At 41.3% G+C, this 24,730-nt stretch overlaps 1 protein-coding gene across 1 annotated transcript in view; it reads right to left on the reverse strand.

The window, feature by feature from the left end:
- CUL4A (cullin 4A) overlaps window positions 1-24,730 on the reverse strand; it is a 70,588-nt gene that overhangs the window by 36,274 nt on the left and 9,584 nt on the right. The window contains exons 3-8 of the mRNA XM_053916423.2: window positions 17,134-17,238; window positions 11,091-11,159; window positions 9,739-9,812; window positions 6,619-6,781; window positions 5,941-6,030; window positions 4,088-4,170 (exon numbers count right to left, since the gene is read on the reverse strand). Coding sequence (XP_053772398.1) covers window positions 4,088-4,170; window positions 5,941-6,030; window positions 6,619-6,781; window positions 9,739-9,812; window positions 11,091-11,159; window positions 17,134-17,238 — 584 coding nt within the window. The remainder of the gene's footprint in view (window positions 1-4,087; window positions 4,171-5,940; window positions 6,031-6,618; window positions 6,782-9,738; window positions 9,813-11,090; window positions 11,160-17,133; window positions 17,239-24,730) is intronic.

The following is a 24,730-nucleotide window of genomic DNA, read 5'->3' on the forward strand; positions in this document are numbered from 1 at the left end:
ACTCACCATTTCCTGCTTGGCTTTTCTGACCCTGCCTGCTTCCGGGCCCTGGGGTCTCTCCCACTCCTGAACTGAAGGTAAGCATCCCCTGAACACCCCAGGCCTGCCTTCGGCTCACCCATCACTTCTCTGCACATCTAGCATTTCCTACAGGCATCTCAAATGCAATGCGTCTAAGAGCAACTTCAACTTTTCTCTCATGACCCCTCTTATTTTCTGTATTCTCAAATTGTCATAATCCTGCCTCTTTTTTTCATCTGCTTGCCCCTTCCCCATCAATGAGTCATTAGTTCTGCACATTTTATCCCTTTAGTCTCTCTTAAGAATATCCATTTCTTTCCTATTTCTTATCTAGATCCCAGTTCTTTTCTATCTTTCATCTATAGAAATAGATTTCTATTCTCATCTGTCCTCACTTGAATAAACACTGCTGATACAGACATCCACAAAAATTTTCCTTTTACCTTTCCTAGCTACCCAGCCAACCTCAGGTTTAGAGAAAAATTAATTAGATGAAGAGAGAAAATAATGAGACTAAGTACCATTAATAAAAATTATAGCTATAGTACATGTCTAACAAAAAAATCACAGAGTTCCAGCCAAGATGGAGGAGTAGGTAGATATGCTTCCTTCCTCACACAATCAAAAGAACGAAATAACCAATTAAAAAAAAATTAGAACTGCCAGAAAATCAAACGTTATGGAAGTCCGACCATGAAGGAGTTAAAGAAGAAACATCCATCCAGACTGGTGGAAGGGGCAGAGATGGGCAGCCAGGGCATGGAAAGGCAGCAGTTTGCAGACCAGGTGGTCCCATACTTGTGTGTGGATAAACTGGGAGGAACAACTGGAGAATGAGACAGACCACTCAGGCCAGGGTTCCAGTATGGGCAAAATAAAGCCTCAGAACGTCTGGCTGTAAAAATCTGAGGGGGTTGTGGTGGTGGGAGAAACTGCTAGTCTCTTGAAAGCTGGGCGAGATCCCAGCAATTGGCATTGTTCCCTCTCTGATCCCTCCTCCACATACAGCACCAGAACACAGCTACATGGGTTGCCCCACCCTGGTGAATACCTAAGGCTCTGCCCCTTACAATGTACCAGGTACACCCAGACAAAGAAATATGGCCCAAATGAAAGAATAGCTCAAAACTCCAGAAAAAGAACCAAGCGACAAGGAGATAGCCAACCTATCAGATGCAGAGTTCAAAACACTGGTAATCAGGATGCTCATAGAAATGATTGAGTATGGATACAAAATAAAGGAAGAAGTGAAGGCTACACAAAGTGAAATAAAGGAAAATATACATGGAACCAATAGTGAAGGGAAGGAAATTGGGACTCAAATCAATGATCTGGAACAGAAGGAAGAAATAAACATTCACCCAGAATAGACAGAAGAAAAAAGAATTCAAAAACATGAGAAGAGGCTTAAGAACCTCCAGGACAACTTTAAGCATTCAATATTCGAGTCATAGTGATGCCAGAAGGAGAATAAGAGCGAGAAATTGAAAACTTATTTGAACAAATAATGAAAGAAAACCTCTCCAATCTGGCAGAGGAAATAGATATACAAGTCCAGGAAGCTCAGAGAGTCCCACACAAATTGGACCCAAAGAAGAACACACCAACATACATAATTAAATTACCCAAGATTAAAGATAAGGAGAGAATCTTAAAAGCAGCAGGAGAAAAGGAGACAGTTACCTATGAAGGAGGTCCCATAAGACAATCATCTGATTTCTCAAAAGAAACCTTGCAGGCAACAAGGGGCTGGAAAGAAGTATTCAGTCATGAAAGGCCAGCACCTACATCCATGATTACTCTATCCAGCAAAGCTATCATTTAGAATGGAAGGGAAGATAAAGTGCTTCCCAGATAAGGTCAAGTTAAAAGAGTTCATCATCACCAAGCCCTTATTATATGAAATGTTAAAGGGACTTATCTAAGAAAAAGAAGATAAAAAATATGAACCGAATAGCCTGGTACTGGCATAAAAACAGGCACATAGACCAATGGAGCAGAACACAGAGTCCAGAAATAAACCCAAGTCTCTGCAGTTAATTAAAATTTGACAAAGGGGGAAGAAGCATAAAATGGAGCAAAAATAGCCTCTTCAACAAATAGTGTTGGGAGATTTGGACAGCTACATGCAAAATAAATAAATAAATAAAACTTGATCATCAGCTTACACCATACACAAAAATAAATTCTAGGTGGATAAAAGACTTAAATATTTTAAGTCGTAACACCATAAAAGTCCTAGAGGAAAATATTGGCAGGAAAATCTCAGACATTCCATGCAGCAACATGTTCATGGATATGTCCCCTAGAGCAAGGGACATAAAGGAAAGAATAAACAAATGGAACCTCATCAAATTAAAAAGCTTCTGCGTGGCTAAAGAAAATATCATTAAATGAAAAGAGAACCAACTATCTGGGAAAACATATTTGCTAATGATACCTTGGACAAGGGTTTGATCTCCAAAATATATAAAGAACTCACACGACTCCTCTCCAGGAAGACAAACAACCCAATTAAAAAATGGGCAAAGGACTTGAACAGACACTTCTCCAAGGAGGACATACAGAGGGCCCAGAGGGCCCAGAGACATATGAAAAGATGCTCAGCATCACTAGCCATCAGAGAGATGCAAATTAAAACCACAATGAGGTACGACCTTATACCGGTCAGAATGGCCATCATAAACAAATCAACAAACAAGTGTTGGAGAGGATGCGGAGAAAAGGGAACTCTAGTACATTGTTGGTGGGAACGCAGACTGGTGCAGCCACTGGGGAAAACAGTATGGAATTTCCTCAGAAAACTAAAAATGGCTCTGCCTTTTGACACAGCAATTCCACTGCTGGGATTATACCCTAAGAGCCCTGAAACACCAATCCAAAAGAACCTATGCACCCCAATGTTCATAGCAGCACAATTTACATAGCCAAGTACTGGAAGCAACCTAAGTGCCCATCAGCAAATGAGTGGATGAAATAACTATGGTACATTTACACAATGGAATTCTATGCAGCAGAGAAAGAAGGAGCTTATACCCTTTGCAACAGCATGGATGGAACTGGAGAGCATTATGCTAAGTGAATAAGCCAGGTGGTAAGGGACAAATATCATATGATCTCACCTTTAACTGGAAGATAATCAACAAAGGAAAAAAGCAAACAAAATATAACCAGAGACATTGAAATTAAGAACAATCTAACAATAGCCAGAGGGGAGGGGAGAGGGGACAGTGGGGAGAAGGGTTTTCAGGAACTACTATAAAGGACACATGGACAAAATCAAGGGGGAGGGTGGAAGCAAGGGAGGGAGGTGGGTTTGGCTGCAGGGGGAGGGGTGGGGAGAAAATGCAGACAACTGTAATTGAACAACAATAAAGGAATTAAAAAAATAAGAACTGTAAAATGACAACAAACTCACAACTATCAACAACGGAACCTAAAAACAAAAACAAAAACTAAGCAAACAACTAGAAGAGGAACAGAATCATAGATATTGAGATCACATGGAGGGTTATCAGCTGGGAGTGGGAAGGGCGAGAATGGGAAATTAGAACATAATTGGTAGACACAAAATAGACAGAGGGAGGTTAAGAATAGTATAGGAAATAAAAAAGCCAAAGAACTTAGATGTACAACCCACAGATATGAAGTAAGGAGGGGGGAATGCGGGAGGGAAAGGGGGTTCCAGGCAGAAAAGGGAGAAAAAACAATGGGAAAACTGTAATAGCCTAATCAATAAAATATACTTAAAAAAAAAGATTACAATCAAAGTTGCCTAATATCCAATTACATCCCATTAACATAAATAGAACACCTTGTCTCAAAACCCAAAGATGCCAAGTACCTCAGCCTGAATTACTCCCTTTGGATGATAATTCACGAAAAAGTTTATCTTACAAGTGCTGAGTAAAACACAAATAATACAAGTAAAGTGCGCTAAGAGCAAAAATACTCTGATAGTACTGAATGAGTCCACAAAGATACTATTTACCAGAATTTTAAAAAACAGCCAGGAAAAGGTTTCACCTATGATTGAATTGCAAAACCTAAAATGAACAGTACTTACTGTGTGCTGTGGTCTAAATATGTGATTACTCGGTCTCCTTCTTCCTCTAAACGTTTACTTACATGGTTAAGATACTCTGGAACCTTCCAAACAAAACATTTAAACATGTCAGTAACAAAAAGATTCTTGATTCTACCCAAGAAGCTGAAATATTGTTTTCCTTATAAATCTTTTTTTAAAAGCAGAATATATGTTCAAGCCAAATAAATATTAACACAGATTAATGGGGGTAAAGGAGTGGTAAAGTGGAAAGTGTATGCAGATTAGGGTGAAATATAGAGACGTTTCCTTAAACTCAATCCTGGAGATTAAAATTAACCTCTAGAACTAGGGCCAAGGCAGCACTGCACTGTTGTGCCCTGTTCACAATGAAGTCCCAGGGGCGATGCCACAGGGCCCTCCATCACTGAGGCCCCATGGACAGGTGAGCAGCAGGGACTGATGTCATGCATAATCCCCGTCACTGAGGCTTCATGAACAGGTAAGCAGCAGTACCTGGGTCAGAGGTTACAGAGCCTAATGGCACCCCATGGCCCACACACAAAGGGGTCAGCAATAACTAATCCACAGACTGGCCGTTCATTTGGGGATGCCAAACAGCGTGGTTGCAGAAAATCTGAAAATGCACTTCACAATTCCAGGGGCAGAGTGTGTTCCTGCTGTCGCCTGATAGTGTAGGAAAGGCCCAATAACACAAGTCTTTGAGAGGTTCTGATCTAGTAGCAGCAACCAGGCCTGGTATCTGACATGAAACTCCCTCTTCATATGTACTAGGCTGGCCAAAAAGTTCGTTTTCCCCCCAAACAATGGCTCTAGTAGCGCTTAGTTGTCGAACTTCATTCAAAACAATTTTGTTGAGATTGTATTGGGACAGCTGTTGTATCAACATGGATTTAAAAAACCTTATCAAAATTGGTGTATTTTTGTGCAGCCATTTTAATACGGAAGATGGAAAAAAATACACATTTTCTGCACATTACACATTATTTCAAGAAACGTAAAAACACCACTGGAAATGCAAAGATTTGCACATTATATGGAGAAAGTGCTGTGACTGATCAAACATGTCAAAAGTGGTTGGCAAAGTTTTGTGCGGGAGATTTCTCACTGGCCAGTGCTCCACCGTCAGGACCACAACAGCTGATGTTGATAGCAATCAAACTGAGACATTAATTGAGAACAATCACCATTTTACCACATGGGAGATAGCTGACAGATTCAAAATATCCAAATCAATGAAGTTATTGGTGAAATGAAAAATGTGTCTTTATTTTATGGAAAAAACTAAACAGACTTTTTGGCCAGCCCAATAGGATGAAGGAAACAATGGTCAGGTTCACCCTGCACAGTAACAAGTAACGTCTGGGTGACAGTCCCCAGGGGTTCCTCGAGGACTGGGCTCTAACGCCTGCAAAACTGCCTGTCAAGGTTTTTGGGTTGTATCACTGTGTTTTTCACATGGCTTTTGGGGTATTTTTTTTAATGAGTCACACATGTAACAATTTCTCATGTGTTAAACAGTCATCTCTCATACTTAAGATTTACCTCTTGCTTCAACTTAAGTTCCTTTACATACCTTCCTTCAGAAGCTATCTTACTGGCTTTTTTTTTATTTGGAGGGAAGGTAAAAAAAGCTTCTAAGGGAAATTAAATTCTTACTATAATAAGAATAAAGTTCATTACTGAGGATTTCAGCCAGATTATAGCTTTCACAAGATTTTCAATAAAATGTCCGCATGTGTGAAAAATCATACATTTCAAAAAAAGAAAAAAAACACTTAGAAATTACACTTAGATGCACATCTATGGAAATGAAGTAAGGCAATTCAGAAACAAACATTTCATTGTCTCACCTCTCTTTCTTGCATTAACCTTTGGCCTTCTGCAGCATATAAACAATTTGTTTCTTCCAAAAATTTCAGTTCAAATGAATCTTTGTATACCTAAGAAATGAGCAGAGGTATTAACCAGTTATAGGAAAGAAAACTACCTTTTGAAGTGTCGGTGTACCCCAAATTTCAAGGGAGCACAGCTGCAGTGGCCTATACTAATACGCTGCCTGTTCCTGCCATTCCTTGGCTGAGGCCTCACAGGCCAGCTCAGCTGCCTCCTTTGTAGCTGACCCCAGAGGCTGAGCTAACCTTGGGTCAGTTGATAACTGGCTGGCTGACCTCTACTCAGCTGACTAGGGCAGCCCAGCCCACTTCACTGCTCTCTTCTGAGAATGCCACCACAGCCTTGTCCTTTTTCTACGGAGCATTGGGTCCATATCGTAAAGGCTCCTTCCTTTTGTGGCTCCAGGTGTGGTGTTAGCGTTAAGAGTCATTCACTTTCTAGGGGTTGAAAAAAAAATCTCCCATATTTTCAACAAATGCTTCTATGATTTCTTTTTTTTTTTGCACTTAAATCTTTGGTACATCCTTTTTTTTTTTTTTTTTTTTTTTGGTGTAAGCAGTTAGGCAGGGACCCAATTATTTTTTATACAGTATTAAAAGTTATTGGTAGGACATTTAGAACAATGAGATATTTACCTGAAGATCAGAGAGCATACTCAGCAGACTTCGCAATAAACTTCGGTCAACAGCTTCACCATTTCTTTCTTTTTCAATCAATAGCAGAATTCCATCAATAGTTTTACTCTGAACCATTTTATCACTAATAATATGGTTTCTAAATAGTTCTAATCCCATATCCCTGTACAAACAATAAAAAACCAAACTATATTTTAGTTTCACTTTTTAGAAGTTTTAGGTGAAGCTCTAGCTACATTATGAGTATCATCCCAAGTCTGTTCTTTTGCTAATTCTCTAAATACAGGTGTCAAGAATTTTTAATTTTAATTTTTGGCCAGTCTAGTGTACCTTGTATTTCCTTCCTAATCAAGGCTGTTGTTTTCCTGGGGTGGGTAGACCACTGCTGCATGAGGAGTGCTGAGGCACTACTAGGTCAAACATGTCACTGAAAAGTGTGTGAATCTGCAAAAACCTGCGATCTCCAGCCCACAATTCACACCATTCTTTCTGGGGGCAAGAACAGAGATGCTCAAGGCTTTAGGAACGCACCCTGCTCCAGCGCCCTCACCAGCCTGTCTCCTTCTCTTTTCCATCTCTGGTCCCTCTACAGAGCTTGTCATCCAGCTGTTCTCCCTGGCACTCGGTTCTCTCCTCTATCTTGCCCTTTCAATCAGAAAACTGATGATAAAATGTGATTTTAAGAGTTATTCTTACTTCCTCAGCTCACTGCCTGAGGAATTTAGGAGGAAATAAAGCTCTCAGCTACTATGTATGAAAACCATGTGATAACGGACCATGTGCTTTGCCAAAACCCCTCTGCAGATCCCCTGAGTGTCAAACACGGAGGGAGCCAAAATTCAGATCCCTGGGCCGAGTCCGGTCTTCTGAATGGGCAGCCCAGGGACAGTGTTGGTGGTGAGTGGTGAGCGGTGGTAGTGGCAGTGGCAACAGGAGTACTAATGGTAAGCAGTATTAACAGTGAGTGGTAGTAGCAGCAAGCACTACGCACACTGGTGAGCACTGGTTCCAGGGAGCCCTATCTGTATTGGAAACCTTCTCCTCCTGCACCGTGCCCCACAATCACAATGGCCCTTTCCTGTTCCCTGGAGAAGCTGTCCACCACAGTCTTCCCTGAATTTCAAAGACGGAGCAGTAAATCCCAGTGGGCAGAATGTGGGTTCAAGCCAGTCACCTGGGCTTGAATTCTGGCCCCCCATCACACGCTTGCTGTGACTCTGAGGCAAGGAACTTAACCTCTGTGTGCCTGTCCCTCCATAACACTAAATCACATGTATTATTTTACATCTGTAAAACAGTTCATATTGGGCCAGGTACCCATTGCGTAGGAAGTTCTGTCTGCTAGAATCTTCTTCCTAAAATCTAAATATCAATTTAAGGCTTCCGAAGCAGCCCACGAACAGCCACCAGGGTATTTCATCAGCTTCATCTCTCCAATTCTCCCACAAACATTCTGGGTATGTTGCTGTCTTGTTTCCAAGATGGACTTCCTTTCTCTACTGCCTCGTGCTCTTAGCTACTGAGCCGACGCTTGATCCTCCTTCCTTGTCCTTCCCTGTGTTTCTTACACAACTTCACCATAATTCTTGTACTGCACTATCACGCTCAGCTTTTCTTCCAGTTGTAATGGACTGATGTGGTATAGTTTCTGTTCTAAGCAGTGTTTATAGTTTACATCATGGTTATGTTATAAACAACATTTATAAATTAAGAGATCAGGCTAGGTACCCTGACAACCCAGGTATTTATTTGAACTCTGTGCCTCAGTTTCCCCATCTATAAAATACAGACAGTAACAGTCATCCCTTATAGAGCTGTTCTAAGGATTAAGTAAGTTAGTAGGTGTTGAGGCACTTAGAAAAGGGCTTTGCCCCGAGTAGAAGCTATGTGATATTGTTATCAGTTTTACCATCCTCATCATTTCTCTGGATAAAAGCTATCTTTCTGTGCAGTGCCTGCCTTACTGTGGACATTCATGGGTGTTTGGCATGAGATGCACAGGAGTCAGAGGAGGTCAGAGAGGTGTGTGAAACAAAGGGGGAAAGTGGTATTAAGGGGAGAATTTCAATGAAGAGAGCATGTCCAAAGCTGCAAAGGTGTTAGATTACATAAAGACAAAGAAAAAGTGACTACGGGGTCTGGTAGCCAGGCGATCACTGATGTCTAAGGCAAGGGCAGTGTCCGTGTGGTAGAAGGAGAAATCACGCTGCTTAGGGTTAGGGTGAAAAGTTGGTGAGGAAGTTAGAAAACAACTTTTTAAAGAATTCACGTGTAAAGGTAATGACAGCGTACAACATCACTTCTGAATAGAATGAACTTCTACATCAATAAAGGAGGAGTCCACGGATGAACCTAAGGGCAGGCTTTTGTTCACACTGGCTAGGGCTTCTTGGAGACGGTGTGCAGAGACTCAGGGCAGGTGGGCAGAGAGGTAAAGAGCGTTAGCGAAGGCTGCGGAAGTCAGGCACTAGGGGCAATACTAGGGAGGAGTCCCAAATTTATGCTGCCCCTAGAAGAGAACGTGTGATGAACAGGCTGACATGGCAGGCCTCCACATCCGGAACACAACCAGGCCCCTGTGCCCTCGGTCGGTCAGCAGGACAGAGGCACTGGGGCAGGGGGAGTTAGGACCTCAGCAGTCATGGCTTTCTCAGAGTTTCACCAGACCACTGGATTGAACCACCGCAGGCCAAACTCCTGCCGCTAAGAAACGGAGTCCCCCGACCTTTCCCTCAGAGCAGAGGTGAGCAGTTTGCCATCACTGACTCCAGATGATCTTGAAGTCCAGAGCTCAATTACAGAAACATGGCTTCACACAGTACTTCTGTGCTTGCTTGCTGCCTCTGCTGGAACACTTACTGCAAGCTGGAGAACAAGCTAGAACTTGCTCCCCCTAAGCCGGCCTGCCCCAGCCCCACCCTGTCACCCTCACTGGTAATGGAGACGCTCCAACACTAAGATTCACCTGGGCCCAGATGTGGGCACTAGTGATTTTGGCTGACATAAAGGACCACAGACAAATGACCACATATGCCATCCAATTAACCAGGAGAAGACACCAGTCAAATGTGCGATTTTAGTTACAGAAGCAGATGCAGCTCTACTGACCAAGACACTCACCAGAGAGAAGGAAGCATGGAATTCTGAAGTACATAAGTGCGATCCAAAAACAGGAAAATACTTCTGATCATGATCTGGAAATTAGAGCAGAATTTACTTATGCATCTTATTAACAAACTATTCAAGATTCAGCCATTTGAACTATCAATGTGCTAGGTGTCTCAAATCTAACAATAATTGTTTTTTGATGAAAGATGTTTCCCTCCAAGATACCCAGGATTTATCCCTCCCCCAAATTTAATTGTTCCCCCTTAATTTTTTCTTTCATCTCTTTTACCCAGAAATCTAACTGTAGGGATTTTAAAACACTTAGCCTAAAAGATACCTTTGAAGTTTGGTCATTTCCTGACTGACATGGTAAACCCCATTAGACTGGGGAGATGCTCTAAGCTTTTTAAACAAGTCTTTTTACATTAGAATGAGGCTCTACTTCCACTCTACTTTGCAAGCAGAGCAAGGACGACACAGGTTAATCAGCTGCTCCCTTTGCTGTGCGAACATGCACACTGTAACCCCGTAATTCTCCTGTCATGGAACTTAACAGACTCTGTTGTAGAGGTTTGCTTACACCTGTAAGCAAAACCTTCCCAACAGACATTTATCTATTTCTACCATCTACCAAGTCCCTGGACCAGAACAGAGACACATTCACTGTCCCGTACTTACTTCTTGTAGTAAACAAAAGAACTCAACCTACTTAGGAAAGCTATTGCCACTATTTTCTGACTTACACAATGAATAGCCAGGTCACTCTAAAAACTCACAACATATAAAATCTAACAGAATCTATATATTTACAAAAGCCTAATACATTGGTTGTCTAGCTATAGTCAAGTTCTGGAATTTAGGATTGATTATCAGTCATAAGCTGGGATAAAGGAAAAACTTAAGAGACCCATTGAGGGATTATGAGCACTGTGAGCCCTCTATCATCTGTCAGGTCAGTTTGAAGGCCAAGTTATAGCCAGACCCAGTCTGGAAGAGTACAGTTCACCTTCCCTGATTTTCTCTACTCTGGTGTCCAAATATGCTGGAATTAGATAACAGCATTTGATCCCAAAGAGAATCCCTCGAACAGACCTCCCTATCTGAGCTCACAATCTGGCCCACACCTACCTTAGGTGGGTGAGGGGAGATGGATGAGGCCATGCTTAGATAAAAATAAGAGACAAAAAGATAGCTGGATTAAAAGAGGACACATACTCCCAGCTATTCAAATCTCTTTCTAACCTAAATGAGGGGCTGAATAACACCCAAGAGGAAGTGAGATCAGACATAAAAAAGCAGTACTGATGAAGACCTGAGTACACCATATATAAGATCAGTATTAATAAAAAAGTCAATATGCTTACCATTTGTCTGCAATGATCTTGCCAGCATTTGTTAATCTTCTTTAAAAATAAAACACTATCTAGTGAGTCTGTACAGACCTGCTAAGGAAAACTTTAGAAATGTTGGGCAATTTATTGCAATTTTAACTTCTTAATTTCAGCTCTCTTCACCACAGAATACTACAAGACCAGAAGTTCAAAAATCATAAATGTAGTTTTTCTTACTCCACATCTCATAACCCATCTGTAATTACCCCTGCCTGCACTCCCGTTTTCCATTTCTCACCGTCCCCTTTCCGGTTTCCCTTCCTTTTTCTGGTAGCACTTTATTGCCAGATGACTTTCAGAACCCTGCCAGCTGAAACTAACTGCCAGGGCATAGGCTTCTTGGACCTGGGTGACACAAAGGGCAAATCCTGACTCAACCCTGTAGCCGAGCTCCTACAGACGCAGTCCCAGGGATGAGGAAGCAGGTTGATTATTAATAGCACTGAGGGACTGGCAGCCATTGAAAAATGGCTGAGGTTTAACCTTAACTTCTTGTCTCAATGAAAACTACAAGTCTCATTCACACACTAAATTAGGAACACTCTCAGCTTGACTCTTGGAATATGTTTTTAAAGAAGCACTCAAAATGCTGTTTACAGAAAAAAAAAACAAAAACAAAACAAAACCCTGAACGCAGGCTCCTAGAGCAAACCACAGCTAGGAGCCACACGCACCAGCCTCCCAGGTCTTTGCAAAGTCGAACAGTCACAAACGTCTACGCACTGCTCGATGGCTCACAAAGCAGTTTCCGTGCTTGTGCTCTTTAAACATTTGTGCAGATGAACAAGACAACTTGTTGAAGGGAAAAGACGGGTGTCCTAGGCTTCAGTTCCGCTCTACCACTTCTTAGCTCTGTGACACTGGACAAATGACGGACCTTCCTGGGCCTCCGTCCCTCCACGTGTAGCACACTCAGAGCTGTTGTGAGGTTATATAAAAGTTTTAGCATGCAGTGAGGAGAAAAAACACACCACCCAGGGTGTGACGTGAAAAATCAGATAGTTGTTGGAGCCTTCAGTTGGTGAAAGGTCTGACAGGGGGAGGGGTAGCCAGCAGAGGGCAGGACAGCAGCCAGGACTTTGGGAAGGGGACAGAAAATCAGGAGAGCAGGAGATGGACTGACGGGTACATCTGTATCCTCGTCATACCAGTGAGGGTAGCTGACCACAACCACAGCAGTCCTAGCCAAACATTTTATTTTCTCAAGGCTTTGCCAATATATTAAAAATAGATAGTCATAGCAAAGACCCAATAGTTCAATGGTTAACAAATTATTCTGGAAGAATTCTGTTATAATCGCTCAAAATTATAATAGCCCACTGCACTAGAACCTTATATGGACAGTCTGAAAAAAACAAAGAGTCAGTCACAAGCACATTCAGACAGATGCCACCATGGCAGCAACCCAGCAGCTCTGGCAGCCAGTCGGTGCTGAACACGAGGCACTTGCCTGGGGTAGACACCCTGGCTGGTCTCCACAGGCAGTTACAGACTGCAAGGCTGCACAGGGTTAAACCCACACCAGCCAAACTGACACCACTGGTTGGCTCAGGTGCTGTAACTAAGCAAGGCAGAGCTCTACCCAGTACGGGGTTTCGTTAGGATAGGTAACTCCAATGTGAAGGGTTCAGTAAACAAAAGATACTTTTCTTTAGAGAGCTGGGTAAAACCAATATACATCTTTAATAACTTTTTGCCCTTTCCTGTGGGGAAAAAGTGTGAAATGGTAGGCTAATATCACACAGTGACGCATCTATTGAGCTCCAGCCTTCTAAATATCAAAACCAATTAATTCCAGACCCAACACTGGAACAGTAGCCACAAAGCCAAATATGAGTACTCTCAGGATGTAAGACATACAGGCATGCTGAGGGCTTGTCAACAGTTTATTCTTCAGATAGGTTCTCCGACAACCATCCTTTTTATCTTTTCGGAGAAGAGCCAATCCTAGTTAAAGAACTTACACAGTCTACTATGGTAGTTAGGCAAGTCTTCAGATAACACAAATCCAGTGGCAAAATGCTCGTAACATACGACGGAAAAAACTACATGTATGTGTGATTACAGTGATTTAAACAAAACAAGAACAAAATAGCACCTACACTGAGTAGAGTAGAAAACAGGTCCTGTTTTGCCAACATTTTCTAAACCAGGTTATCCTGCTTTTCTAATCCCAGCAAAGAGAGTGCCACTGAGCTTGCCCTGCAGCAGCGGAGAGCAGGAGATAACCACGATCCCGGATCACACATCAGTAGCGATTACTTACCACCTGATACCCCTCATCTAAATTGGGTCCCCTTGTTATAGTTGCTGAGTATAACATCATCTCTCATAATTATCAATGTTCAGCCCTGGCTGGTGTGGCTCAGTGGACTGAGTGCTGGCCTGTGAACCAAAGGGCTGCCGGTTTGATTCCCAGTCGGGGTACATGCCTGGGTTGCAGGCCTGGTCCCCAGTGGGGGGTGCACGATAGGCAACCACACACTGATGTTTCTCTCCCTTCCTCCCTCCCTCCCTTCCCCTCTGTCTAGAAATAAATAAAATCTTTAAAAAAAAAAAAGTTCACAGTTACAATATTTAATTACTGCCTCCCTCAGTCTACAGAGCCCATGGCAGCAGGAACTATGTCCTGTTCACCTCTGAACCCTAGCACTAACCCAGGGTCACTCTCTTGCTATGTGGTCTTGCTATCTGGCTAACGAGAGTACCTGTAACTTGGAATCCTGTGCGAATGTTCAAAGCTTAGCCTACTGCCACCAAGTGCTCCGTGCGTGCTAACTGCACACCAGTCAGGTGAGTACAAGCAGAGTCTTTATAGAGAAGCCCAAAGCCTGCTGTCATCAGCAGGTTATAAAAGACATGCTTCAACAGTGCAGCTTCATGACTTCCCTAACAGCAAACACTTTGTTTCTTAATGCATCCTTCTGTTTTAAGAACTACAGTTGAGTGATGGATCATTGATGCCTCATGCTAATTAGCATTTCTCTGACTAAACAAATCTGCATAGCTGTAAAGTTGAATCAGGGGAAGGAAAAAGTGACTTCTGTCCATAGTTATTTACAGGTTTACACTCTCCTTTGTTTTGGGGAAAGGCATACCACACCAAGAGAAGTTAACTTATTTTGAAAGGGGCAGATAAGTGCAGAATTTAGCAAACATATGAACAAAGGAATGGATATGGTAACCTAAGAAAATAACAGTAGATGATGCAATGCCACAGGATTCCTGGATATCTGATCTGTTTAACTTATGAAGGGTTTCCTGAAGCCCCCCTGAATTCTTATGTTGACTTCAATGGCAGCATGCAACCAACATACAGTAGGTTGCAGTCCTTGAATCTTAAGAGAGTTATATGAAATGCTGGAATATCCCAGAGTGAGAGAAACATGAATATGTTTAACTTAGAATATTCCTAGCCCAGTGAGAATTTGGGCATCTGCAACAGCACTAACACTTGGCCACTTGTAAGACCGGGATAGGTCACACAGCTCTTTCAGCAAGGATGAATTCTGATGGCAGGACTGTGTCACTCATCACCCACCTCTAACCCTAGAGCACCACACTACCTCTGCACTGCCAAACTCTCGCTTAGGCAAGCTGGCTGTTCTTTCTTAACATCCCAGGAGCTTTTAAAACTCTTATCGTATTGTTTCATAAATGAACATCTTTATGTTTCTGGAGTTTAAGCTGTAAAGGGCCAGAATCCTATTTCATTCATGTTTATTTTTTCCAGGACCTAGCACATGGTACATACTTAATAAATGTGTACTGTCTCTGCCCTATTTGCTAATCTATCTCATCATTCTGTCAAAATGACTTTCCCAAAATACAGTCTAAATACACTGAGTTCTTGCTTTAATAACCTGTAAGGACTCTCAGATGCACACAGAATTAAGTCCAAAGACTTAAGGTGTAAATAAAGATTCAAATCAAGTTGCAACTTAGTATTACATCCTCAAATTTCATCAACTCTCCCAAAATATAGTCACGTCACAATGCACCAGGTAAAAAACTTTCCACACTCTGCTTTCTGATGTCTCTTTACTCTGTAGCTGGCTCTAACCTGCTCATCCTTTCAGATGCAATTCAGGTGTTACTTCCTTTGGGAAGATTTGTCCCAAATGCTTCTTCATGCATTGCAGTTCCTGTCCTTGACTCTAACAATTTAACATTCTGAACTCCAAATGCTTCACACCACTAAGGCACACATTTAATCTGGCAGTGTCTTTTTTTCCCTTTCTTCTTTTATGAAATAAATGGTACACTTTAAAATTTTGGCTTTGTCACAGCGTCAAGGGAACACGGTAATTCCCTTGCACCTATCACAGCATTGTTACTTCTTGGAGGGTAGAAATCAGACATGGTAATCATTTTTCTATTTTCTAGTAGAGTAGACAGGAAGTTAAGTACTTGTTGAATGAGTTAATGAACACGTTCATGTAACCCATAGGGCAGGATTAACTGGCAGGAGGATAATTCGATCAGATAATCAAAACGTAGTCTTCAAGTAAACTGGGACTCGATTACCACACCAGCTCACTCTTACCAGTTCCTGTCTTGGAGAGAAGGCTTGGGAATCTGCTGATGACTTTAGGAAAGCCTGGGAGTCAGGGTACCTTTCAGATTCCAACATCCTGAACATGGGTTCCTGGACCTACCCTCAAGGATTCCTGAGGCACTGAGTGTGTCTTCAGAGGATGCCTCTGAGATGTGGTACACTCTGGCCAGGTTCCAAAAGGCCAAAAGTGTGGTCATCACTAGAACAGGGCTTTGCCAGATAATACTGTGGAAGTATATTTACAAGTGTCAATGTAAGAGAACCAGACTTGACCTCATTGACCCATTTATGAGGAGAACTACAGATATTATCCTAAACTATGACCTCCCATTCTGGACCTAGACTTCATCGTCATTTATAATTAAGAGTCTCAATGCCAGGCAAGAGATCTGCTGCATCCGCCAAGGGAGATTTCAGTGAGCTCTAAATGCTTCAGTTTCTCAATGGGACAGAAAGAATTCCTTCAGCTAGAAGAAAACTTCAAAATGAGTACACTCTAACTACCTAACTTCACAAATGAAGAAACAGAGGCTCAGAAAAGAACAGCCACAAGCAGACTATCTTCAATCATAAACCCACTTTCTACGGCATGTGGGTGGCTATAGTAACGGGAGGGGCCTGGGGAACTAGATGGAGGCCAAATTGTAAAGGACTGTCTACAAGGTGTCAAGAAGCTCAGTTTCCCTAGCAGTCGTTTGGTCGCAGACAGCAAAATGAGTCACAGAATTCTAAGATGCCCCTGCCTGTAACTTCCCCCAGTTGATTGTGAGTGGGGCTGTGAATATAATGGGTTACATCATATAAGGCTGTCTTAGGAGACCAGAGAGGCGGATTTTCCTGTTGACTCACAAGAAGAAAATAACCATGTTGTCAGAGAAGGGATCTCACGGAAAGAAACCAAGGGTAGCCTCAGGGTTCTGAGAGAAAGCTCCGTTCTGTAACTGAGAGTGTGAATTCTGCCAACACTGGAATGAGTCTGCAGACCCCTTGATTTCAGCTTGTGAGACCCTGAGCAGAGAACTCACTGAGCTAGGCCACTACTCTTGACCTATACAACTATGGGCCGACAAATGGGTTTTGGTTTACAAGCCAAGTTTGTGGTAATTTGCTACACATCACTGAAAACTAATATAGGTGGGGTTTTATAAGAATAAAGGATAGGAGAACTCAAACTTTAAGACATTTCTCAGAACTTTTCCTAAACACTTAACAGGACTCAATGGAAGGACACTGTTTTACTTTAGTCTGATCAGCAAAGTGATATAAATTCTACTTAAGGAAAATCTATTACATTGGGCCATATGATGCAAATTTAAGGCTTTTACTCTGCAAATAAAAGGGAATTTTAAAAGCAATTGTTTTAATATTAAGGATACTCATTGGTTCTTTATCCTACTACTGTGCAGTTTCAAAATATTTAGGTAATGAACAAAAACTTCATGAGCCAACAAAAGGATATTCTCTGAACTGAAGAATTTGTGCTTGGACATGATCTTCACAGACCTGGCGGAGCTGCTTGTAAAGCATTGGGGAAACTTTATGAGAACAGAGATTTTCAACAGCCTAAAAACAAAACAAAAAGAAATAAATGAATTATTCACTACGAACAACAAATTGTCCTGTAAAAAAAACCTACTGGCACATATAGCTATAATCATAACAGAACACTAGTATAATTATACGTAATTATAATCATTTGTATGAAGCAGCCCCCCATACTTACGTAATCTACAAAGGGCAATTACTGTTAGAATGCTGGAACAGAGTATCAGCTTGGTAACAATGGTACTTCACAGTAGTTAATATCAAACACAGATTCAACGCCACATCTATGACAGCCCTGTGATTCCTGGGATCCCAGTTGGCGTGCCTATACTATTTTGAGCATCTTTCAAAACTCCGTTTTTTCTCTACTGCAATAGTCTCTAAACCTTGCTGCACACCAGTTGCCTGGGGACTCTAAAACAAGTTTGACCCCTACAGCCCGTTTCCACATGTTCTAATTCATTAGTCGGAGGTGGGGGCCACAGGAACGTGTGTGACCATATTCCAAACAGGTGGGAAAACGACAGGAATTTCAGTTACTTTCACTTTTACTAGTGAAATGGTTCTGTTTATAACGAGCAGGAGGAAAACAAGTCCAAAATGTTTGGGTGACACAAGGCCGGGTTGAATTGTTTCCTCTTTATTTTTCTGCAGGTGACATGCAATTTACCTAAGTTTGCCTTATATTAATGAGGAAACAAGTTTTTAAGGCAGAAGTGTTTTTCTTGAAATAGTTTCATCCACATCAAAGAAATGTTTGTATATTCTTATCAGTTCCAATAAAAATTTCCTTTCAAGTCTCATGTACAAAACCAGTATGTCAGTCAATCCAAATATGAAATACTATTAACAGAAGTATAGTTTTTGTGACTAGTTTTGAAGCATTTAAAAATATGGAGGGTATATAATAGAAACTGAATTTAATTCAATAATATATTCCTGCCCTGGCTGGTGTGTCTCAGTGGATTGAACACTGGCCTGTGAACCAAAGAGTTACTGGTTCAATTCCCAGTCAGGGCACATGCCTGGCTTGGGGGCCAGGCCTCCAGTGGAGGCCGTGCAAGAGGCAACCACACATTGATTCTCTCCCTCTCCTTCTCCCTCCCTTCCCCTCTCTAAAAAAGTATATAAATAAAATCTTAAAAAATATATATATATATATATATTCCCAAGGAGGGGGAAAGGTAGTCATTGTAGTGATACAATATTAATAATCACAATACTTAATATTAGGACAGCTATATATTAACTAAATTAAATAAATACAATAATTGCCACCACATAAAACACATGCATATTTACAAGGGTCAAGAGAATGTGAAATAATGACAATAATTTAAAAATTATAAATACCAGCAAGTTTATTTTAAGTATGATAACAAAGAAACACAACCTTTCTCCTACATTTTCTTACTATAGGAAAAAAGGATTTCTACCTACATTTTGTTTTTACATCCTTGAAATTTTTTCTCAGTGTCCAATTCCATCACTTTGTAGCCATGTCTTTGTATTTTAGTCAAAGATCTACTATCATTTTGTCTCTTAAAAACTCTAGGATAACCACCCTCTGGTTAAAGTTGGCTTATGGCATATTGCCACTAGTAAAACATTCCTACAGAAGCACTTTGCAGCAAGCCAGCCAAAATTTTTCCATGAATTTCCTTGCCTGGTCAGCCTAGATCTAACATGTTTTAAGAGACAGAGATCCAGAGACATACCTGTTTTGGAGACAATGCACCAACCGCAAGCAGTGACATTTCATGGACAAGCTAAGTTAGCATTCTAGAGAAAGCCTCCTGACCTTGAGTTCAAGATGGTGGAGTAGGAAGATCTGGAGCTCACCTCCTCTAATTGACACCAAAACTACAACTACACGTAGAACAGCTATCTGAGAATGACCTGAAGACTAACAACAGATTTTTCTACAACTACAGATATAAAAGAAAAAGCCACACTGAGACAAGCAGGAAGGGCAGGACTTAGTCTAGCCAGGACCCATCCTACCTACAGTGACCTCCAAGTAGGAAGGATATTACAACTGTAGAGCTCCCCACTAACAACTGAGGGATTCAAGCACCAGCCTGGGGGAACTACACCAAGAAAAGGAGCCCCCATAACATCTGGCTTTGAAAACCAGTGGGTCCTACACCTGGCAGAGCCAGAGGGCTATAGGAAACCAAGGCTACGCTCTTCTGGAGTCCCAGTACAGAGACAGCAGTTTGAAAAGCACGTGGGTCATACAGGAAGGTGAAACACTAATTTTAAGGCATGTGATGGAGGGATCTGTTAGAACTTTTGCCAGGGTCAGAAGTGCTGGTGGGTGTCATTTTTTCCCCTCCCTTTCTTTACTCTCCTTCCACCTAGCTGGTCTGACACTGGCAGGTGCCATTTTTGTTTTTTGGTTTTTATTTTATTTTATTTTTTAAATATATTTATTGATTATGCTATTACAGTTGTCCATCCCCCCCACTCCACTCCATCCTGACCAACCCCTCCCTCCCACATTCCCCCCCTATAGTTCATGTCCATGGGTCATACTTATAAGTTCTTTGGCTTCTACATTTCCTACACTATTCTTACCCTCCCCCTGTCTATTTTCCACCTATCATTTATGCTTATTCTCTGTACCTTTCCCCCCTCTCTCCCACTCCTGCTCCCCTATTGATAACCTTCCATGTGATCTCCATTTCTGTGGTTCTGTTCCTGTTCTAGTTGTTTGCTTAGTTTGCTTTTGTTTGTTTTAGGTTTGGTTGTTAATAACTGAGTTTGCTGTCATTTTTACTGTTCATATTTTTTATCTTCTTTTTCTTAGATAAGTCCCTTTAACATTTCATATAATAATAAGGGCTTGGTTATGATGAACTCCTTTAACATGACCTTATCTGAGAAGCACTTTATCCTCCCTTCCATTCTAAATGATAGCTTTGCTGGATAGAGCAATCTTGGGTGTAGGTCCTTGCCTTTCATGACTTGGAATACTTCTTGCCAGTCCTTTCTTGCCTGTAAGGTCTCTCTGGAGAAATCAGCTGACAGTCTTATGGGAACTCCTTTGTAGGTAACTGTGTCCTTTTCTCTTGCCGCTTCTAAGATTCTCTCCTTCTGTGTCATCTTGGCTAATGTAATTACGATGTGCCTTGGTGTGTTCCTCCTTGGGTCCAGCTTCTTTGGGACTCTCTGAGCTTCCTGGACTTCCTGGAAGTCTATTTCCTTTGCCAGATTAGGGAAGTTCTCCTTCATTATTTGTTCAAATAAGTTTTCAATTTTTTGTTCTTCCTCTTCTCCTTCTGGCACCCCTATAATTTGGATGTTGGAACGTTTCAAGATGTCCTGGAGGTCCCTAAGCCTCTCCTCATTTTTTTGAAATCTTGTTTCTTCATTCTTTTCTGGTTGGATGTTTCTTTCTTTCTTCTGGTCCACACCGTTGATTTGAGTCCCAGTTTCCTTCACATCACTATTGGTTCCCTGTACATTTTCCTTTGTCTCTCTTAGCATAGCCTTCATTTTTTAATGTAGTTTTCAACCAAATTCAACCAATTCTGTAAGCGTCCTAATTACCAGTGTTTTGAACAGATAGGTTGGCTATCTGTTCGCTGCTTAGTTGAATTATTTCTGGAGCTTTGAAGTGTTCTGTCATTTGGGCCTTTTAATTTTTTTTTTTTTTTTGTCTTGGCGTGTCTGTTACTTAAAGGGGCAGAGCCTTAGGTGTTTACTGGGGCAGGGTAATGCTGGTCGCTGTGCTGTGATGCTGCATGTGGGGGAGGGGCCGAGAGGGAGCAATGGTGCCTGCTCCACTCTCCACCCGATTTCAGTCACTCCCTCTGCTACCCACAATCAAATTGGGCCCCTCTGGTGCTGGTTCCTGAGTGGGTGGGCTTGTGCACACTCTAGGCCCCTGTGGGTCTCTCCAATGACCTCTCCTGTGAGGCTGGAAGTTTCTCCTGCTGTCGCCCCAACCCCCACGGGTATTTTCACTCAGAGGTTTGAGGCTTTATTTCCCCACGCTGGAGGCCTGGGTTGTTCGGTCTGCTTTGCTCCCGCTGTTCGTCCGGGTTTATCTGTGCACGAATGTGGGGCCTCGGGGTCTGCTAGTGGTCAGACTGCCTGCCCCGTTCATCCCACACTCCGCCAGTCTAGGTCCTGCCACGGCAACGCGAGTCCTGTCCGCCCCAGCTGCCCATCTCCGCCCCTCCTACCAGTCTGGATGAATGCTTATTTTTTATCTACTTGGTGTTGGACTTCTTTGTCGTTCGATTTTCTATCAGTTCTGGTTGTGCGAGGAGGTGCAGTGTGTCTACCTACGCCTCCATCTTGGTTCTCGGCAGGTGCCGTTTTTGACACTCTCCATTAATCCTGCTAACACTGTTCACCCACCCAGGCGTTTCCCCAAGGACCCACCCAGGCTGGCACCCCTCCAAAGTGGCTCCTGCCCTGTCACACCCTGTGGGAAGCCTCAGTAGGCACATGGCAGTGTGTTTGTAACAGTTGAGGCCAGCACTTGTAGCCAGCCACACTGAAGGCTTGCCCTGCGTATCCACCTCCCACAACAGTTGCAGTCAGGCCTCACCGCCAGCTGGGTGGGGATCAGCCTCGCCTGCTAGTGTCCAGGGCTGCTGTGGCCCACCCACAACAGGAGGCCACACTAATCCACACAAGGAACACCTCTGGAGCACCAGGCTCTGGTGACAAGGGGGGATTCTACCACTGAGCCCCACATAGGACATCTTCTAAATAGGACCCCCTTTTCAAAACCAGGAGACGTAGCTGATCTACCTAATATATAGAAACAAACAAGCAAAATGAGGAGACAAAAGACTATGTTCCAAAAAAACAAAACAAGACAAAAAACCAAGACAAAACACTAGAAAAAGAACTAAACAAAACAGGTAAGCTGTTTACTAAAGAGTTCAAAGTGATAGTCATAAAGATGCTCATCTGCAGATAAGTAGATAAACTTGGTGAGAATTTTAACAAAGAGATAAAAATTGTAGAAAAGAACCTATCAGAACTGAAGAATATAACACTGGAAATGAAAAATATACTAGAGGAAAAAAAACCAGATCAGTAGTCAGGAAGACAGGATAGTGGAACTCACCTACCCAAAGGGAAGAACAAAAAGAAAAAAATTAAAAAAAAAATAAAAAGAATAAGGATAGCATAAGAGACCCTGGGACAACATCAAGCATACTAACAACTTCATGGGAAGGAAAAGAGAGAGAGAAAGGGGCAGAAAACCTACTTGAAGAAATAATGGCTGGAAACTTCCCTAACTTGGCAAAGGAAACAAAAATCCAAATTCATACAAACAGAATCCCAAACAAACTGAATCCAAAGAGACCCACAATAAGACACACTGTAATTAAAATGTTACAAGTTAAAGATAAAGAATCATAAAAGTAGCAAAAGAAAAGCAACTAGTTACATACAAGGGCTTGCCCACAAGACTAAATGCTAGTCTTTCAACAGAAACTTCTGCAGGCCAGAAGGGAGTGACACAATATATCCAACATGAGGAAGGGAAAAACTTACAACCAAGAATATTACCTGGCAAGGTTAGACTTGAAGGAGAGTTTTCCAGACAAGCAAAAGCTATAGGAGTTCATCACCACTAAACTGGCATTACAAGAAATGTTAAAAGGGAAATCTTTTAAGTGGAAAAGAAAAGGTGAAAACTAGAAATAAGAAAAATAATCTCACTACTAGAGGGAAATATATAGTAAAGATAGCAGACCAACCACTTAAAAGCTAGTGTGAAAACAATTGAAATGGCAACAGTACAGACTTAGAACTATTATAATAGTAGAGTATCAATAATTACTTTAAATGTAAATGGACTAAGTGCTCCATTCAAAAGGCACAGGACAGATTAAATGGATTAAAAAACAAGACCTTATACTGCCTTCGTGAGACTCACTTCAGACTGAAAGATGCATACAGACTGGAAGTAAAGGGATGGAAAATGATATGTAATACAGATGGAAATGGGGGGAAAAAAGCCTGAAATAGCATAATTGAAAAAACTATTTTATACCAGACAAAATAGGTTTTAAAACAAAGGCTATAAGAAGAGACAAAGTAGGACCCAGCAATTCCACTACTGGGCACTTATCTGAAGAAAACAAAATACTAATTTGAAAAGATATTTGCATCCCTATGTTCAACGCAGCATTATTTACAATACCCATGATATGGAAGCAACCTAGGTGTCTGTTGATAGAAGAATGGATAAAGAAGTGAGATACACAGACATGTACACGCAGGAATAATACTCAGCCATGAAAAATGAAATCTTGCCATTTGTAACAATATGGCTGGATTTAGAGGATATTAAGCTAAGTGAAATAAGTCAGAGAAAGACAAATACTGTATCATTTCACTTGTATGTAGAATCTAAAAAAACTAAACAATGAAGAAACAAAACAGACTCATTAATATGGAAAACAAAATGATAGTTGCTAGAGGATTGAGCAGTAGGGGATGGGCGGAGCTGAAGGGGATTAAGAGGTACAAACTTATGTCAGAGATGTACAGTACAGCACAGGGAATACAGAATAACATTATAATAACTCTGTACAGTAGCAGATGTCAAATCACTATGTTGTACACCTGAAACTAATATAACATTGTATGTCAAGTATACTTTAACAAAAGAGAGCTTTATGTTCCAGAATGAAAATTTGAAAAAGGGAAAACAACTGTGCTAGCTTTAATCACTGTGATATGTGTATGAGTGGGGTAGAGGGAAACACACATTTGAAGAAGTTGTGTGAGCCAAAGGAAAGACTATCAGAACAAGAATATCTTAGCCTCTAGCTGTATCAACTTGAAAAAGTCATTTAAATTCTTTACAAATAAATCTCTACCTGCTTGCAACTACGTTCTTCCTTGAATCTTACACAAATACTGTGAATTTTGGTTAAAAGTTTATAATTAAATATATTCTAAGTCTTTTTCCAAGTATATTAACTTGTCAGCACTAATAGAAGCCTTTCATAATTTTATAAACCTCATTAACACATTTCATTTATGAAATAAAAATGACAGATTTAAGAGAAATACAACTTCAATATATATTAATTAATTCCTCCCTTGTTTGGATTTAACCCTCAATTACTAGATATAACACCAAAAAACCAACCAACCAACCAACCTGGGACAACCTCATGACAAATGCTGTTGCTATAGTAGTTAATCATTAGAGAACTCCACAAACACAATTATTACAAAGTAAGTCTCTAGTATTATACATGAAGAAAATGTATTTACTTTGGTAAAAATGAGGATAAGTTTAGTAGTACATGTTCTTCACAGCACCATTTTCTGAACGCTCCAATTCCTGAATCAGGAATCAGTGTCCTCCAATCTTTTCCCAGTTGTGACACATTGTAACTGTTGAATTTTACAAACAACTCTTTCTTGTATATGTGTCTTATTTGGCACAAACTGACTATTTAACATGAAGCAACTGAGATTTATTTTGTTTTTAAAATCGAGACTTTTGGGGCCTCTTAAA

This window comes from Desmodus rotundus, chromosome 13 (genome assembly GCF_022682495.2).
Source record: "Desmodus rotundus isolate HL8 chromosome 13, HLdesRot8A.1, whole genome shotgun sequence".
Lineage (NCBI taxonomy): Eukaryota > Metazoa > Chordata > Mammalia > Chiroptera > Phyllostomidae > Desmodus > Desmodus rotundus.